A 14,971-nucleotide genomic window follows, 5' to 3' on the forward strand; every position below is an offset into this window, starting at 1 on the left:
AATATTGAATGAAGACCATGTATAAGCATTCTCACCTGAACGGTTTCTTATGCTGGAAACCATATGTGATATTGCAGACATTTACTGATAATTCAATCTTATTTTGTTGATTTACAAAACATGAAGCGTTAGCAGACAATAACACTGACAATATGAAACGAGGTATAAAATCTATTACAGCTTTAAATAGAGTAGAAACAGACTACAAGCCCTTTACTATGTTATTGATTAAATGTTATCACATAAAAATAAAACAGTCACCTGACACTAAAATTGATAGTTTGTTCAATTATTACGATGTTATGAAGATTTACCTTTCTGAGTCTTTCCTTTCCATCACCAGACTGGATAGCCTCCATTAGCGTGCTGTGTAATGAGGTTTCAATCTGTATTGACTTCAAGGTAACAGGCTTGAACTTTCTGACTGGCCCAAATATATTGACGTTAGTTAGATTATTGAATTCTGCTGGTGGAGGCTGTGAATCTGCTTCTGTTAGTTCTGAAATATCTTCCTTAACAGTTTGCTTGATTAAGGGGTTGTGAATGGGCCTAATAAAAGATGATTCTAATCTTGAAGCATCATTTTGTAACTGCAGAGTTCTACATGATTTTTGAAGAACACAGGAATTGCATGCCTGAGACTCTGTGAGCCTGGTTTTTGCAATTTCCTCATCTGAGACAGCGCTTTTTTCATTATAAAGATTACTGTTCCCACTAGCATTGTTTTTCTCCTCCACAGAAACACTTTGTTCAAAAGCAGTCTTATTCAATTGGTACTGTGATACCTTATGATTTGAAAAACTCTGTGATTGTATTGGAGTTAAAGCCAGTATGTCTGACTTAGTCTCTTTAGTTTTAGATATCTCTGCAGAGACGTGAGTGTGCTTAGTGTAGTTTGTTTCAGGGTAAGTGTATCTGTTTTCATTTGGAAAAACGAGTTTGACTGGGGATGATGATTTACAGGCTTTAGAATCTGGAATAGTGATGCGACCTTGTGTGAGTTCAAGTTCATCGTTACAAGATCCGCCTTTGGCTGTAGGCATCCTAACGGCAGATTTCACAATTGCGGAAGCTACATACTGACTGGATGTCCTCCTGGAAGGCTTCAGAAAAGAGAGGTCATTCTTAACCTCCGTCTTCAACATTGGTTTCAAGGACTGTTGCATGAGCTCTGGAGTCAGAAGCTTGTTTTTGCCTCCTGGTTTACTGTGAGGAATATCGGTTGAAACTTCCTCTTTTACAGCATTTATTTTTACTGATTTTGCTTCTGTGGCAAGTTTTTGTCTTTGGACAGGCTCTGCGAGGGGAGAGTCATAGTCACCCAGGTCTCTGGTTTTTGTGAGAGCTCGTCTGCTTGTGTTGTCCGACTCATGCTGCTCTGCTGAGCTCCAGAAGGCCTTGGCTCTCCGAAGAAGAGATTCTTCTGAGTCACTGCTAGAACACAATGAACCATTATTCCTGTTTTCAGAATCATCTGGCTTGATGAGATTACCCTGAGCATCGATCTTTATGGCTCCGATGACTAATGATCCACCTGGCTTCTGGTTCTGACTCAGGGCAGGTTTCAGTGGAACAACAGTGAAAGTTTTCATGCCAACCCGTGAAGCACAGCTCTGTGGTATTTTACTCTGGGTTATCTGCCGCCTAGTGGATGCAAGAAACTCACTGTTTCCATGGGATTCCCTTGGTTCATACTGGTTTACAGATTGGAGTTTGGGAGTCTCTTTGTTATCAGTTTTAATTTTCTGTTTTTGGGAATTAATCCGATCTGTAGGAGAGTCATTATCTCTCTGTGTGCCAAATTGGATTTCTGTCACTGGAACAGTACAGCACTTTTCTTCTGTATAATAACTAGAACTGGACTGTTTAATTGACTTTAAATTATCATGATCTCTAGGAGACTGAACTGCAGCTGTGACAGCATTGTTGTTTTTGTTTTCTAGTTCACTGCTTATTTTAAAACTACTGGCATATTTTCCATTGATTGTTTCTTCTGTCTGTGATGAGACTATCTCATAATTTGTTACACTGCATCTGTAATCCTCATAGACTTCATCTATTGTTGTTACTGGCACTGCCATGTCTACATCAGAAACAGGTATTTCACAAGGGTAGGTGAAACCCACTTTGTCCATGGAATATGTTGATGATTTGGAGGTTAGATCTGTATGTTCAACATCTGTTTTTAAATTTGAAAAAAGCAAAGAGAAAATAAACATGCAATTAGAGATTCTGCAAATTGACGTTTCTCTGTTTTAAATATGGTGCTTTATGTTTTCACTTGTATCTTTTAAAAGCCACATATGTATATTATATTTAATACAGTCAAAGTCCTGTTACATAAGATTTTACAAATACACTGTAAAAGTATAACTGCTTTAGCAGGATACCTGTGCCCTCGTTATAAAGCTTCGTATTATGAAAGAGCTCCTAAAATGAAAACATGCAACAAACAATCTGTGTTTAATATAATTCACCAGACACAAAGTGGCATGAACAGATGTGTGTCAGCAGGTGATGCACACTTCTGACACAATTAGAAAAAAGATATATATGAATAAATAGATCATTGACTCTGATAACTACTAAGTGCTTTATATAGACAAAAAAAAATAAAATTCTACCTGCTAAATCAGCATCCAGGTCTGCTAGGGTCTGATGTAACTGAGCTGTGAGGTCCAGATCTTCATCATACTGATCACACTTTATGCCTGCTGTGGTCTGATTGGGGTCAAAATCACTGCTGTGTCTGTGAGTTGGGAAAATGAAAACATATAACCATTACATCCCCCATGTCTGTGAAGCAACATTTGTGACTTGAGCTTTTCATTGTTGCACTGTGGGGTCTGTGGACACAGCGACTCCCTTTTTGCCATGTATCAAAACTATGAAGGCCTTTTAAACAGATTTAAAAATTATGAATAGACTGTGCTTGATTAAAAAATAAAACAGACTACTTGCAAGGAAAATCTGGCTTTGCCAAATTCCAGAAATTGTATTCTGGACAAAGGCCCGGTAAAGAGATTAGAGGCCAAGCTGGAAAAAGCCCCACAAATCAAACAGAAACAAAACAAATCACAGCATTAAATAAAATGAAGGATGCTAGTAGTTTCATTTTAAATTTAATAGGTATGGCAAACTTTTCAGTTTTGTTTATACATTTCTTTCAAATTTGCTTCACCGTAGCATGTTAGCATAGCGTAGACTACTTTCCTGTTAAAACTAGCCGCAATTTCCCAAAACCTGTTTGCAAATTCTCAATCATGGAGTCTTCTACGGATACTGTGTAAAGTCCTGGGGCAGCTATAAACACAGACGTTTAAAGTGTAGCTTTTAACCCTTGCAGGACTTCAGCACACACTACCGCTTACTGTACAAACTTCAGTTAATTTCCAGTTCTTGTAAGAAATTCAAGCCTGTAGTGTATAAGAATATAACAGAGTGTTACAATAAAAATGGATCCATGCACACACTCAGTCTGTAACACGGAGGTTCTGAAGTTTGCAAACAGCATACATTTAGCTGACAAGGCCACCCAGATTCTTTATCTCTTACTGATGGTTAGGACTTTGGTTATTATCCAGCAAAAACACAGCTTGTCAAATTTGCAAGCAAGTCAAATATCCTGTATGTTCTCAGGTTCAACGTTTTAGGCAACATAAATCAGTTTAATCATAATAAAACACATGACATTTTTGTGACCTCTGAAAGGACTACAAAAGCTTTGTTTGTACGTACGCCCACGCACACAGAGTAGGTCTGATTGAATGATTGAGGTAATTTATAATCAGCACAAGGGAACACAAAAAAATATTAAATAAACCTGTTTTCCTTCCTAAATAACTATAACTCCACATTCAGACCTTTAGTATAGACTGCAATAACTGGACTGGATCTCCCTTATGACCTTTATTTTGATTAATTGGAATTCAAAGTACTTATTGGATTAGACTTCCTTTTGACTTATAAAGAGCTCAGAATGCAATATAAGTTTAAAAGTCCATTTTAGACAACAGGTTTGAATGATACAATGCATAACACTACAGCATTTAAACAAAAGAAATATAAGAATAACAACATAGAAACTATGACTATTCCAGAAATTCTAATGATATAACTGGGCAGCAACAATATGTCCAAAAGGCATCTTTATGTACACCCAACTTTATAAAAAATTAAGAGGCTGAGAAACTATGGTTCTCATGGTTGTAATTTAGACATTTTAGTCCTGGCTATTTAGTTTCTTAACTGAAAGATTTTTTTGATCAGTTTTGCACCATTCTTAATCTATATGTGAAGAGCAGCATTACACAAAGATATAAACATGGATAGAAATTTGGTAGCAATTGGTTTATACACAGACAAGAACAATTTATCATGTTATTGCATTCTTGAATTGGTCTTAATTTAATGACTGTATACAACATTGTATACAGTATATTGTAATCTATTGCATATACTTATACAAGCCATTATGTCGATTTTCTTCCCCACAAGAATGCAGAATATAACAATTCATTTTGCAGTAGGATTGTTTTGTTTTTGGTTCAACTTAATTTCTTAACAGCTACATCATTTCACTTGTCTGTGGAATAAGAGGCCATATAGGAAGTGCTTGATACTAAACAGACATGGCATATCAGTATGTTAAGGCTCATGAAAATTATATTGGTGTAAGTCATCATTCATAATTCATAAGATAACAGGACAGGAATTTTTCAGTTTTCAGAGTAAAAGAAAATGCACATATGCATAAAAGCTGTTGTGTTGGCAGTCCTATGAAACCTAAGTTGCCAAACGAGAGTGCATACTTTTGCATTATGAGATACAGTATCTGATATGTACTGTATTATGAGTGGCTAAATGCCAGATGCCAATGAATCAAACTGCACATTAAAATGTGCCTTGCTACAACATGTATTTAAACACGTCCGAGTTCATTCAGAAGGACGTCAAGCTTGGGATTCTGGGGGGAAGCGGGACTTTCAGTACCTGCTGTGAGATCTCCACGCAGGGACGCCTTCTTCACTGTCGCTGGCAGAGTACTCAGGAGCGGCGCAGCAGGAGGCCTCGGTGCTGCCGGAGCACTGATCCTGGGACAGCTGCCACCCCATTCTCAGGCTTCCCTCGGGTGAGGCGAGGTGCACGACATCGGACGGCGAGCTGACTATCCCCGAGTCCTCTGCGGTGCCTTCTGAAGCAGTGCAGGCATTATCAGGGAAGCTGCTGCTGCTGCCCATGGAGACGGTCTCTTCCTCTAGCCCAGCCAGGCCCCGTGGCTGTGTCCCCATCTTCTGGAGCAAACAGCTCTCCTGCATAGACCTCAGCCAGGCTGCACAAGGAGAGGAGGAAAGCCCCCTTAAAATCCACCCCACTTCACTCCACTGTGAACAACAGTGCCGGATGGAAAATGCTTTTTTTGCTTTGCATTTTAAAATGATTCTCAGATCTACAGACCAAAACTAACTTCACCCACATCAGACAGAAATAAATCAGGCTGAAATGTGAGGCACGTTGTTGCAAATGCACACCTTTTCTGTTTAGTTTGTAAAATTACTAAAATAAAATGATGAACTTAGAAGATAAATTTGGGAGAACAGTTATTTTAAGGAATGGAAATCTGTTATAACTTTAACTGGGTCAAGAAAAACTTCAAAAACATATACGTGAAAAATTAGTGTTCAATATAGTCTACGTTTACAGTTAAAGATTATTACTTTAGGATTCAGGCTGTGATGCCGGCATCATTCTTAAGTGTAAAGTGTATGCTTGGTATGTAGGTCAATTAACCAGATCATACCTGATTGTGAATCCTAAGCCTGGATCAAATTGCCAAACACACATTACAATCCCAATGCTAGATGGCACTTTTCCTTTGGGTAGAAGAAAAAAGTCTCTTGCAAAACAAAAAGCCACCTCCAAGTACTGGGTTTACTGTTTGTGACTGGTGGATCACAGTTTTGATTTGGTCCAGGCCCTAGTTTACATTACACTGGATTTAGTGCATTTTCCAGCACAGCTTAAAGCTTTTAATGGAACATTATGAAGACAGTAAACATAAAGAAGTCAAGATGAAAACAGTATGGAAAGATTGTGAAACCAGTAAAAGATAGGAATGGGTGACGTGCAATTATGCTATGGACATTTTAATATCTGTGCTTCTTATTTATGCAGACATTATATTATGTAATACCTTATCCCCTAGTAAATTAAAACTATACAACATTGTCAACTAAACTGAAGCATATAGATAAGTGGCCTATGTTAACTGCTAGGATCTTAAATTAGAGTGTTCAAAGACTAGAACAGACTCCTCATACGTCAGAAATAATGGACCACATCATTGAGCAACCACCAACTAAAATGTTCCAGGACCATAAAGAAGATACACTATCTTTTGTTTATTTATAAGTCTAAAGATGTATTACTAATGACTTTAGTCCACTGGCTAAATGCCTGCTGGACACTTTAATGATTCTGATCTGTTTAGTTGTCATTTAATGAAATATTATATATTTATATTAATAAAACATAAATCAGCTTATGAGTTGTTGTCATTGTAAGAACTTTGTTGCTACAAATTAATTTTACTCTTGGTTTAATCAAACAGAAGACAACCTAATCCCTTCAGCTGTGGTCACAAGGAATTGCCCTTTTAAAGCCAGTGTTACTCAAAGTTACCCATATATGTTATTTACGTAATGTACTGTTATGTTACAGGAGTACACAATTAAGCCCAGTGTCTCCTATTAAGCTGTAATATTTTAAGCCAATTGAAAGATGCTTGTATCACCTGAAGACCTCAACATTGTTCACTAGCAATACACTGTTAGTAAGACATCATTTGGATTGCAAATTTCATAGTTTTCCATTATGTGGGGGGAATACAAATTAGCCTCCTCCTAAAATGTGTATTCTTCTCATAGTGCAATGCAGTTTGAACTTTGTACATTTCTACAGTAGACAGTTATGGTCAAGCTGGCATGATTAAATTAAATTAATATCATACTGGGGGCATTAACAACTGCTACATTTCTCACAACGTGGGTATTTTTGAGTGAAAAGGGAGCAAGTTTATGAATAGGAATGGCAACCCCACCCTTTTTCAACCCAATTTCTACAGATGTGACGCACATCTTCAGTTTTACAAATGAGTTTCTTGCAGGAATGCTACTTGTGTTTGTAACCTCTTCAAACTATTCATACTATTAAACTATTTTTTATCAATATATATATAAAAAAACAACAAAAAAAACAAAACAATGTGGGTATTTCAGACTTAACAGGGGGTCATATAAATAGATCCACCAAAAAGGTTGTAACAAAGTCAAAAAGATGGACAGCAGATCTTAAATACTGTTCAAAGCAGCAGAAAACTGACTAAAGCACGAGGCCTAGTCACTGAATCAAGAGTCAACGTGTGCTGGAATGGAGCCCAGCGCCACTCTACATTATGGTACAAACTGTAATATAGCAACAGAGCTGATGTGTTCAAGAAAATAATGAATAATGGTTTTGAGTTATCTTTTAAAATCAAAAGAAAGGCTACAAATGAGAAGAGGTCATTGGGCCCATCTGGCCTGTTTAGCCGTTAGCATCTAATTCATCCAAGGATCTCATCCAGCTCGTCCTCGAAAGAAGCCAGAGTATCACCTGCAACAGCTAGAATGTTCCGTATTCTCACAATCATTTTGGAAAGGGACACAGATACAAGTGAGCTGAGGACCTTCCAATGCAATTCAGTTTAGAAACAGATACTGACAACATTTTTTAAATATACGGTTCGATCAATGAATAGCTGAACAAGGTCCTTTCCCAAAACAAAGCAGGCTTTTTTACATTTTTATTTGGAATTACCAGTTATTTTTCATTTTATACCCCCTGGGATTGGAATCACAATGCTAACCAACTTCATTCACCCTCATGAGCCCCGCAAGGCAGGACCTTCGGGACAGATATCCGCTCGGAAACGCACTCTGCCAGAGTCACCCGCTTCCTCCCCACAGCTGGCACGAGCTGGAGGGGTCAGTCTCAGGCACAGCGCGGCAGACTTGCAGGCGCCCAGCCGGCGGGGCAGCTGACTGCTACACAGGAAGCTGCTCAGAGTATCCAGGCTGACCAGCTGTGGGGGCGCCGTTCGCACTCAGACCTGTCATGTCTTCAACACCGAGCCCCTGCCACTGCATTTTTACTGGATATTTCCTCTACTTTCACCTGATACATGGATTATAAAACAAACATTTCTGGAGAGTCTAAATTAATATTTTGTATTGAAAGCAAAAGTAAGTCTTTATTTATGCACCATGTGGGCTGATTTTAAACACCAGTTTCTGGTTTTCTGAATCCCGTGCTGCCATCACAAAAAGCAGACATATCTACCATATGTAAGAGCAAACACATAGTGAAGCTTTCACCTGTAGATGTCTTTCCTTCAAATAAATAAGGGAAAAAATTGGAACTGTATGCATTTTACACTGGAACTGTGTAGTAGTTTATACTATAGTATGAAATCAACCTCACTACTGCATAAAAGTCAACACTGACAGAGCTTATTTCATTCATTATGTGCTTTTATATTTATAAGTTTAGGAGATGTGGCACAGAATTTATAGATATCAGCATGAGGGTATATTTTAGTTAATTTTGTGTAGTGAAGCATTTACATGATAAATATGGAAAAGTCAACATTAAAGGGTTTTCAGCTACAGTGCTAAAGAGATTGCTTGTCCCCATCTGTAAATAAAGACCTCTGGCAAATCTTTTCTCTTAAAGCAAATAAATGAATGTGTTATATAAATATGAATTATGTTCTGATAGCTGTTCTGCCCCTATTCCCAGCATCACCTTCACCTCTCTTAAAAAGGAGTGAATTCACACTAGAGTCCAGAAGTTTGACCGACAGGATTACATAGAATGGAGATGGTCACGTTACTTTGAAAAAATGCAACAAGTGATTTTGTTTATGCCTTGGTGTGGAGCTTACTGTAAATGCAATAATTCATACAGTGTTTTCCAGAAACTTGTGATGAGCTAAATATAACCACTAATGCTAACTGCTGATGCCCCCACAGTTGCAGAAGTATTGCCATAAAATGTCTTCAGAAAAATGCTGACTGCTTTTATATTACAAATTCACTACATTTACAGTATGCTTGTAGGTGTATATAGTCATTAAGTTTTTTTTATAATTTTAATTAACACAAAAGCGTTTAATAGAAGTTATCCTTTTATTATTCATGTGAGTTTAGTTAACAATAAACCGATTTTGTTTGACATAAATGTATTTTTATCCACTTTGGATAAGTACACCATCCATTTTGACAACTTTTGCCAATTTGCCTTTGTGGGCTCTGAACTGTTGACAGCAGCAGGTCTTCACATCCCATTATGGGTATTTTACTTTTCAGATATGCAGTTAGCCAGCGGTTTCTGTGCACTTTTGGTAGAGTTTTGACTTTCAGGTAATTTCTGAACGCCTTAAAGACTCAGATCTGGAGAATACAGATCTATCCATGACCAAAGAGTCCAATGTAGTCATTTGAAAGTACTGGATCCCCAAAGGTTGGGCAAAGAGTAAAAACAACTTTTAGCATTTATGTTTGCAGTGGTGTCAATCAACACCAGGTGCAGCTCTGTAAAAATCAAGCAAAACAATTTTTCCTTTTTTGAAATCCCTCTACGTTTTGTTCAAAATGGTTGGTAGATTCTTGCTGGTTCATATTAATCATCAACCTTTTCTCTTTTCTTGGGTTGAAGGCCTTTGAAATACAATCTACATTAACTTTATATTTACACTGATTTCCAATAAATTAAAATGTGTTTTTTAAAAATCTGTCAAAACAATATGTGTTTTGATAAAGAGTATTCATAAAAGGACTGATATTAATCACCATCATCTCATTAAATGAGCCAGTATTTCTTTAATTTCAGACTAATTTAATGAGAGTAAGAAAGCAGGTGACATTTTCTAAATACTTATCCATGTCTACATGGTTCTTTCTAAATTGAAAAATGTCATCACTGCCTGGGTAGCAGCAGCCAAGAAAAATGCTGCCTGTGCTTTTGTAAGATTTACTGGATTCTGAGCTTTTTAAGACATTGTTTAATCCCCCCTCCCCCCCTCCAAACTGGCTTCATTTGGTTAATGGTAAAAAAAAGTAAAGTAAAAAAAAAATGATGGGCCCTCAGAGGATTATCTACAATCTCTTCAAAGACATTCAATTAGTGAAGCATGCCAAACTTACACCACGGCAAAGATCCATTTGATCCATTTGAGCTACGCTTCTGAATAAAATATTGTGCTGTTTAAGCGGGGCTATAAATTCAGTGTCTTACTGGTTTGTTGTACCAGAGGAACATTTGGAGGGATCAGTGAAGCCGGTGTTTATGTATGGAGCACTAAGAGCTTTCAAACTGAACCCAGGGCGCAGAGGTCCCTGCGGAGGGTCCACAGACTGGGCAGACAGGGAGCTGGTGTAGAAGGGGGTAGGTGTCGTTAGTGTGGTATGACTGGGCAGAGTGAACAGAGGCACTGGGAGTTCTGGGCCATGGCTGACTGTCGCAGAGAGCACTGCGGGGACGCCTGCCTCTAGAGAGGGACAAAGAGCTGCTAGCGGCGGTGATCTGGAAGAGACATCTCTTGGTTTAACCCCACAGAATTTGTCCCGGAGTACGAATTACAATATACAGTTCTGACTTTGTCGATTCAAACATCATTCAGGTACAACAGTAAAAAAATCTTCTACAGGGATAAGATATGGAATTTGTTCACCAAAGAAACAAATGTTTCATTTCATTATCTGCCAAAAAATACATTATACAATACAATGCAACCCATCTTCAATACGTAGCCAGTATAGAGCAACCCATGACAAATCTATGAAAATTAACATTAGAATTGCAACAGTTGTGATTTTGTATTCTTCATTACTTTAGAGGTTATCCCTATTTTTTATATTAAGGACACAATATCAGGGGTTCTATTGTAAACTACTCCTGTCAGTATCAGAAATGTTTTGAAATGGTCATAACATTTCTTTATTTTGCCCTGAAAGATCCAGTTATAATCATTTTTGTCCACATTAGTATATGTACTGTACTTTACTGTATACTCAAATGTTAAAATAAGCAAAGAAGAGACCTTGGGTTCTTAATTCAAAAATGAAGGCGCTTGTGGCAAAAACTAATATGGCTACATATAAACAATAATCACGAGTAGTTATTAGAAAATACAAATACTATGTAGAGTACTTGCTTTATATCTAAATTTGTGAAAGACAAAGATAAGATAAAACAAATTAATATTAGAAGCTCTTAATCGTACAATAGAATTATTATTAATATCTGCAGGCTTTTGGACACTATTATTAAGTCAACAAACTTTTGTTTAATGCGGTATTGTACTACAAAAGAAAATATATAGAATGCAATGATATGTGAACAATCCAGCATGCAACACTTAATGGCACAAGGTACGCCTTTAATTCAACCAATAACCCATTTAATTAAACCTTTTCATTTTTTTAACTATAAAACCATCAGATATTTACTGACTATATTTAAACTCTTGCAGAAAACTTGCAATTTTCCACTGCTTAAAAAATGAAAGCAATTCAAAAAGTATAGCTCATTTTAGTAACTGAGAGCTCAGCTGGAATAAAGACCAGAAGACTCAGTGATGGCTGAGTCCATGAAACACTAACAAATGGAAAGATCATAGCATCTGATCCGACTATCATTCATCATTTGGGTCCAGAGAACAATGACATTACTATCTTGATGGTTTCTCAGCATTTTTATCAATTACACTGCATTGAATACCTCCGCAATGCTAAAACATCCACATGACAGACATCCAACTTCAGTCTCTTATCACAACGTCTAAATTCCACCAACACTTACTGTACTTTTCAACATAATGCCAAACTTTGCCAAAAAGACAAGCATCGAAATGGCTTCATGGGTGCCAGAAATAGAAAAAAAATCTTATTTACAAAACAAATGAAAAATACATCTAAAAAGCTAAAAGTAGCATACATTCCTTGACAAACACATTCAAATTTGTGGTTGAGGGAAAAATCCATTCTGATAAATGAATCTGAAGAAGAGAAAAATCTGGATTTCAGGAGGAAAGCAAAGGTCCATCAAAAGGAGGGGCACAGAAGAGGCAGAAGAGGAGAAGTTGATAGGAGATAGCGAGGAGGTTGCAGGTCAAGGTGAAGGTGAGGTCTTTCAGAGACGACTGACACGCAGGGAAACTGGGGCACAACAGTAAACTGTTGGAAAGAAGTAAAGAGGAGAAGAACTTTTACCAAAGGACCAAGCAAGGAAAGGAGTATCTGATTGACATCTCAGGCAGGATTTTGAGGCACATTACAAGTCAATATTGTTGATTTCAAGACTTGTCCTGAGAAACAACAACAAAGCTTTCCTATTATTATTGCAATTTCTGTAAAGGATGCAGACATTGATGACTAACTGCACAAAAGCTTCTTTCAAAACATTCAACAAGACCAAATAATCAAACCAAAGTGGGTAACTGGCACAGCACTCATTTTTCTGCAGAAACCCCAAGTACATGGAAAGCATCTGTTATCACTTAGTATACTGTATGTACTGTTCACAACATCTTTGTAAGTGAAAACCTTAATCTCTTGAGCACAACCATTGCTAATAATGGAAATGTGTACTTAAACAACAACACATAATGCTTTATAGGAAAATGAAAATTGTGAAATAAAATATTTTACTCATAACATGCACAAACTCCGTAATGCTGTCATATAATGAGCACAGTTACCTACACATAATAAAATATACAGGATCTGATCAAATAATGGCAAGCTTCTATGCGCTGTCTTTTCAAAGATTATTTGTCATCTAAATATTCCTGCAAACAGATGTCAAAGAATGAAATTCAAGAGAATTAATTCATGATGTAGCAGTGCGAAATACCAAGACATTTTTTTACCCATTACCACCACTGTTTTAAACAACATGGTTGAAAAGAAAGGAAGGAGCAAAAAAAATGATAAGCTGCAATGTTGCAACCTCACGATCATGCTTCATTAGCTCCAAGGCAAACTGAAGTGTAAAAATGGCTCTCACCCTATGAGGAGACACAAAGTAAAAATACAGCAGTAACCCATATTGCAGAACACCTTGAAAGGCCTTTAGTCAAAACAGAGAGGAACACAGACAGACAAAACTGAAAGAAAAAAAAGTTGAAAAAGATGAATGGGAAAGGCGGTCAGTGTATAGAACAGGCCAGAGCAGGAAGGGCAGAGCAGATGATGGAGTTCAAACTTGACCAGGACCTACATTCAGGTGCCAGTTCCATGCAGTGTTCCAGTGCGACATCGGAGGGCTGTGGAGTGTCTGAGTCCGCACAGCCCTTGTCTAGACAAGGAGGAGGGTATGGTGGGGGAGGGGGAATCTCTAACTGAGGTGGGTCACGCACGTTGCCTCTCCGAGGCTTAAGAGGAACCTGCCGTCGAGCACCTAAACAGAGGATGAATGGGCTTGTAATTAGTTCAGGGAAAAGAAACGTAGATATGAGACCTAACATTGCCATATAGAGTACAATGATACTTAAGAAATAGATATATTCAGGAATGTATTTTTTGCACAGCTTGATCTTAAGTGCAATACAGTAGAATTGAACTGAACAGCTACTTCCCTTTGTATGCAAAGCCTGAAACAGTTTGCAGACACTGTATCTAGAAATACGTCATCTTTTGGAAATGTGACACATGGGTATCACGCATATAGTTTACGTAGGGAGCTGCGTCAGCACGTCTAGGCAAAGGAACAAGTAAAGGTTTATTACAAGAAAACAAGAAACTTTCTTCTCTTTTCAGCATTTTATAAACTTCACTTGTTCCTATGATATATCTATATACAGTATAGACACAATATATATCACATTTCTTGGAATGGCTGTCCAGGAAAATAAAATGAACACATCTGCGCAAAATAATGCTAAAAATACAATGTAGTATTTTAGGATAATAATTAATAATTAATAATAATAATTGCTTACACTTATATACTGTAGCGCTTTTCTGGACACTCCACTCAAAGCGCTTTAAAGGTAATGGGGACTCCCCTCCACCACCACCACCAATGTGCAGCATCCACCTGGATAATGCGGCGGCAGCCATAGTGCGCCAGAACGCTCACCACACACCAGCTATCAGTGGGGAGGAGAGCAGAGTAATGAAGCCAATTCATAGATGGGGATTATTAGGAGGCCATGATTGGTAAGGGCCAATGGGGAATTTGGCCAGGACGCCGGGGTTACACCCCTACACTGGGATTTTTAATGACCGCAGAGAGTCAGGACCTCGTTTACGTCTCATCCAAAGGACGGTGCGTGTTTACAGTATAGTGTCCCCGTCACTATACTGGGGCATTAGGACCCACATGGACCACAGGGTGAGCACCCCCTGCTGGCCCCACAAACACCTCTTCCAGCAGCAACCTTAGTTTTCTCCAGGAGGTCTCCCATCCAGGTACTGACCAGGCACACACCTGCTTAGCTTCAGTGGGCTGCCAGTTGTGAGTTGCAGGGTGATATGGCTGCTGGCATAACAAAATATTTCTCTGGAACACCTGTAATTTGAGATGGAGTTATGCCAACCAGCATTCTAATCAGACTGATAAAGAAAAGCAAATGGCATTTCCATCAATTTGCTCTGGTTGATCTGACAATCTGTTTTGAAGCAACAGGCAGAAAGTGGGCAGAGCCTAAAGGGAAGGAGAAAAGCCATCATCCTGGAAGAAACAGCTCCTCACAGCTACAAGAGTGAGTGATGCTATCAAACCTCATTTCATGCAAGACAAAGGTTGACTATAAGGGTTTCATAAAAACTGAGGGATGCGTGACCAGATTTGTATCAACTATGTGGTAATAGAGATGTCATCTTGATGCCAGTGAATGTACACAAGGAAAACACAGAAAAACAAAAGC

At 38.1% G+C, this 14,971-nt stretch overlaps 1 protein-coding gene across 10 annotated transcripts in view; it reads right to left on the reverse strand.

The window, feature by feature from the left end:
- cobl (cordon-bleu WH2 repeat protein) overlaps nt 1–14,971 on the reverse strand; it is an 87,027-nt gene that overhangs the window by 7,201 nt on the left and 64,855 nt on the right. For 9 of the 10 annotated variants that reach the window (XM_088602266.1, XM_088602264.1, XM_088602259.1 and 6 more), the window contains 4 exons: nt 13,321–13,500; nt 4,993–5,332; nt 2,625–2,749; nt 315–2,179 (listed from right to left, as the gene is read on the reverse strand). In XM_088602266.1, coding sequence (XP_088458392.1) covers nt 315–2,179; nt 2,625–2,749; nt 4,993–5,332; nt 13,321–13,500 — 2,510 coding nt within the window. The remainder of the gene's footprint in view (nt 1–314; nt 2,180–2,624; nt 2,750–4,992; nt 5,333–13,320; nt 13,501–14,971) is intronic. The other variant, XM_088602267.1, reaches the window with a different exon arrangement.

Source organism: Lepisosteus platostomus, chromosome 12 (assembly GCF_059453375.1).
Source record: "Lepisosteus platostomus isolate fLepPlt1 chromosome 12, fLepPlt1.hap1, whole genome shotgun sequence".
NCBI lineage: Eukaryota > Metazoa > Chordata > Actinopteri > Semionotiformes > Lepisosteidae > Lepisosteus > Lepisosteus platostomus.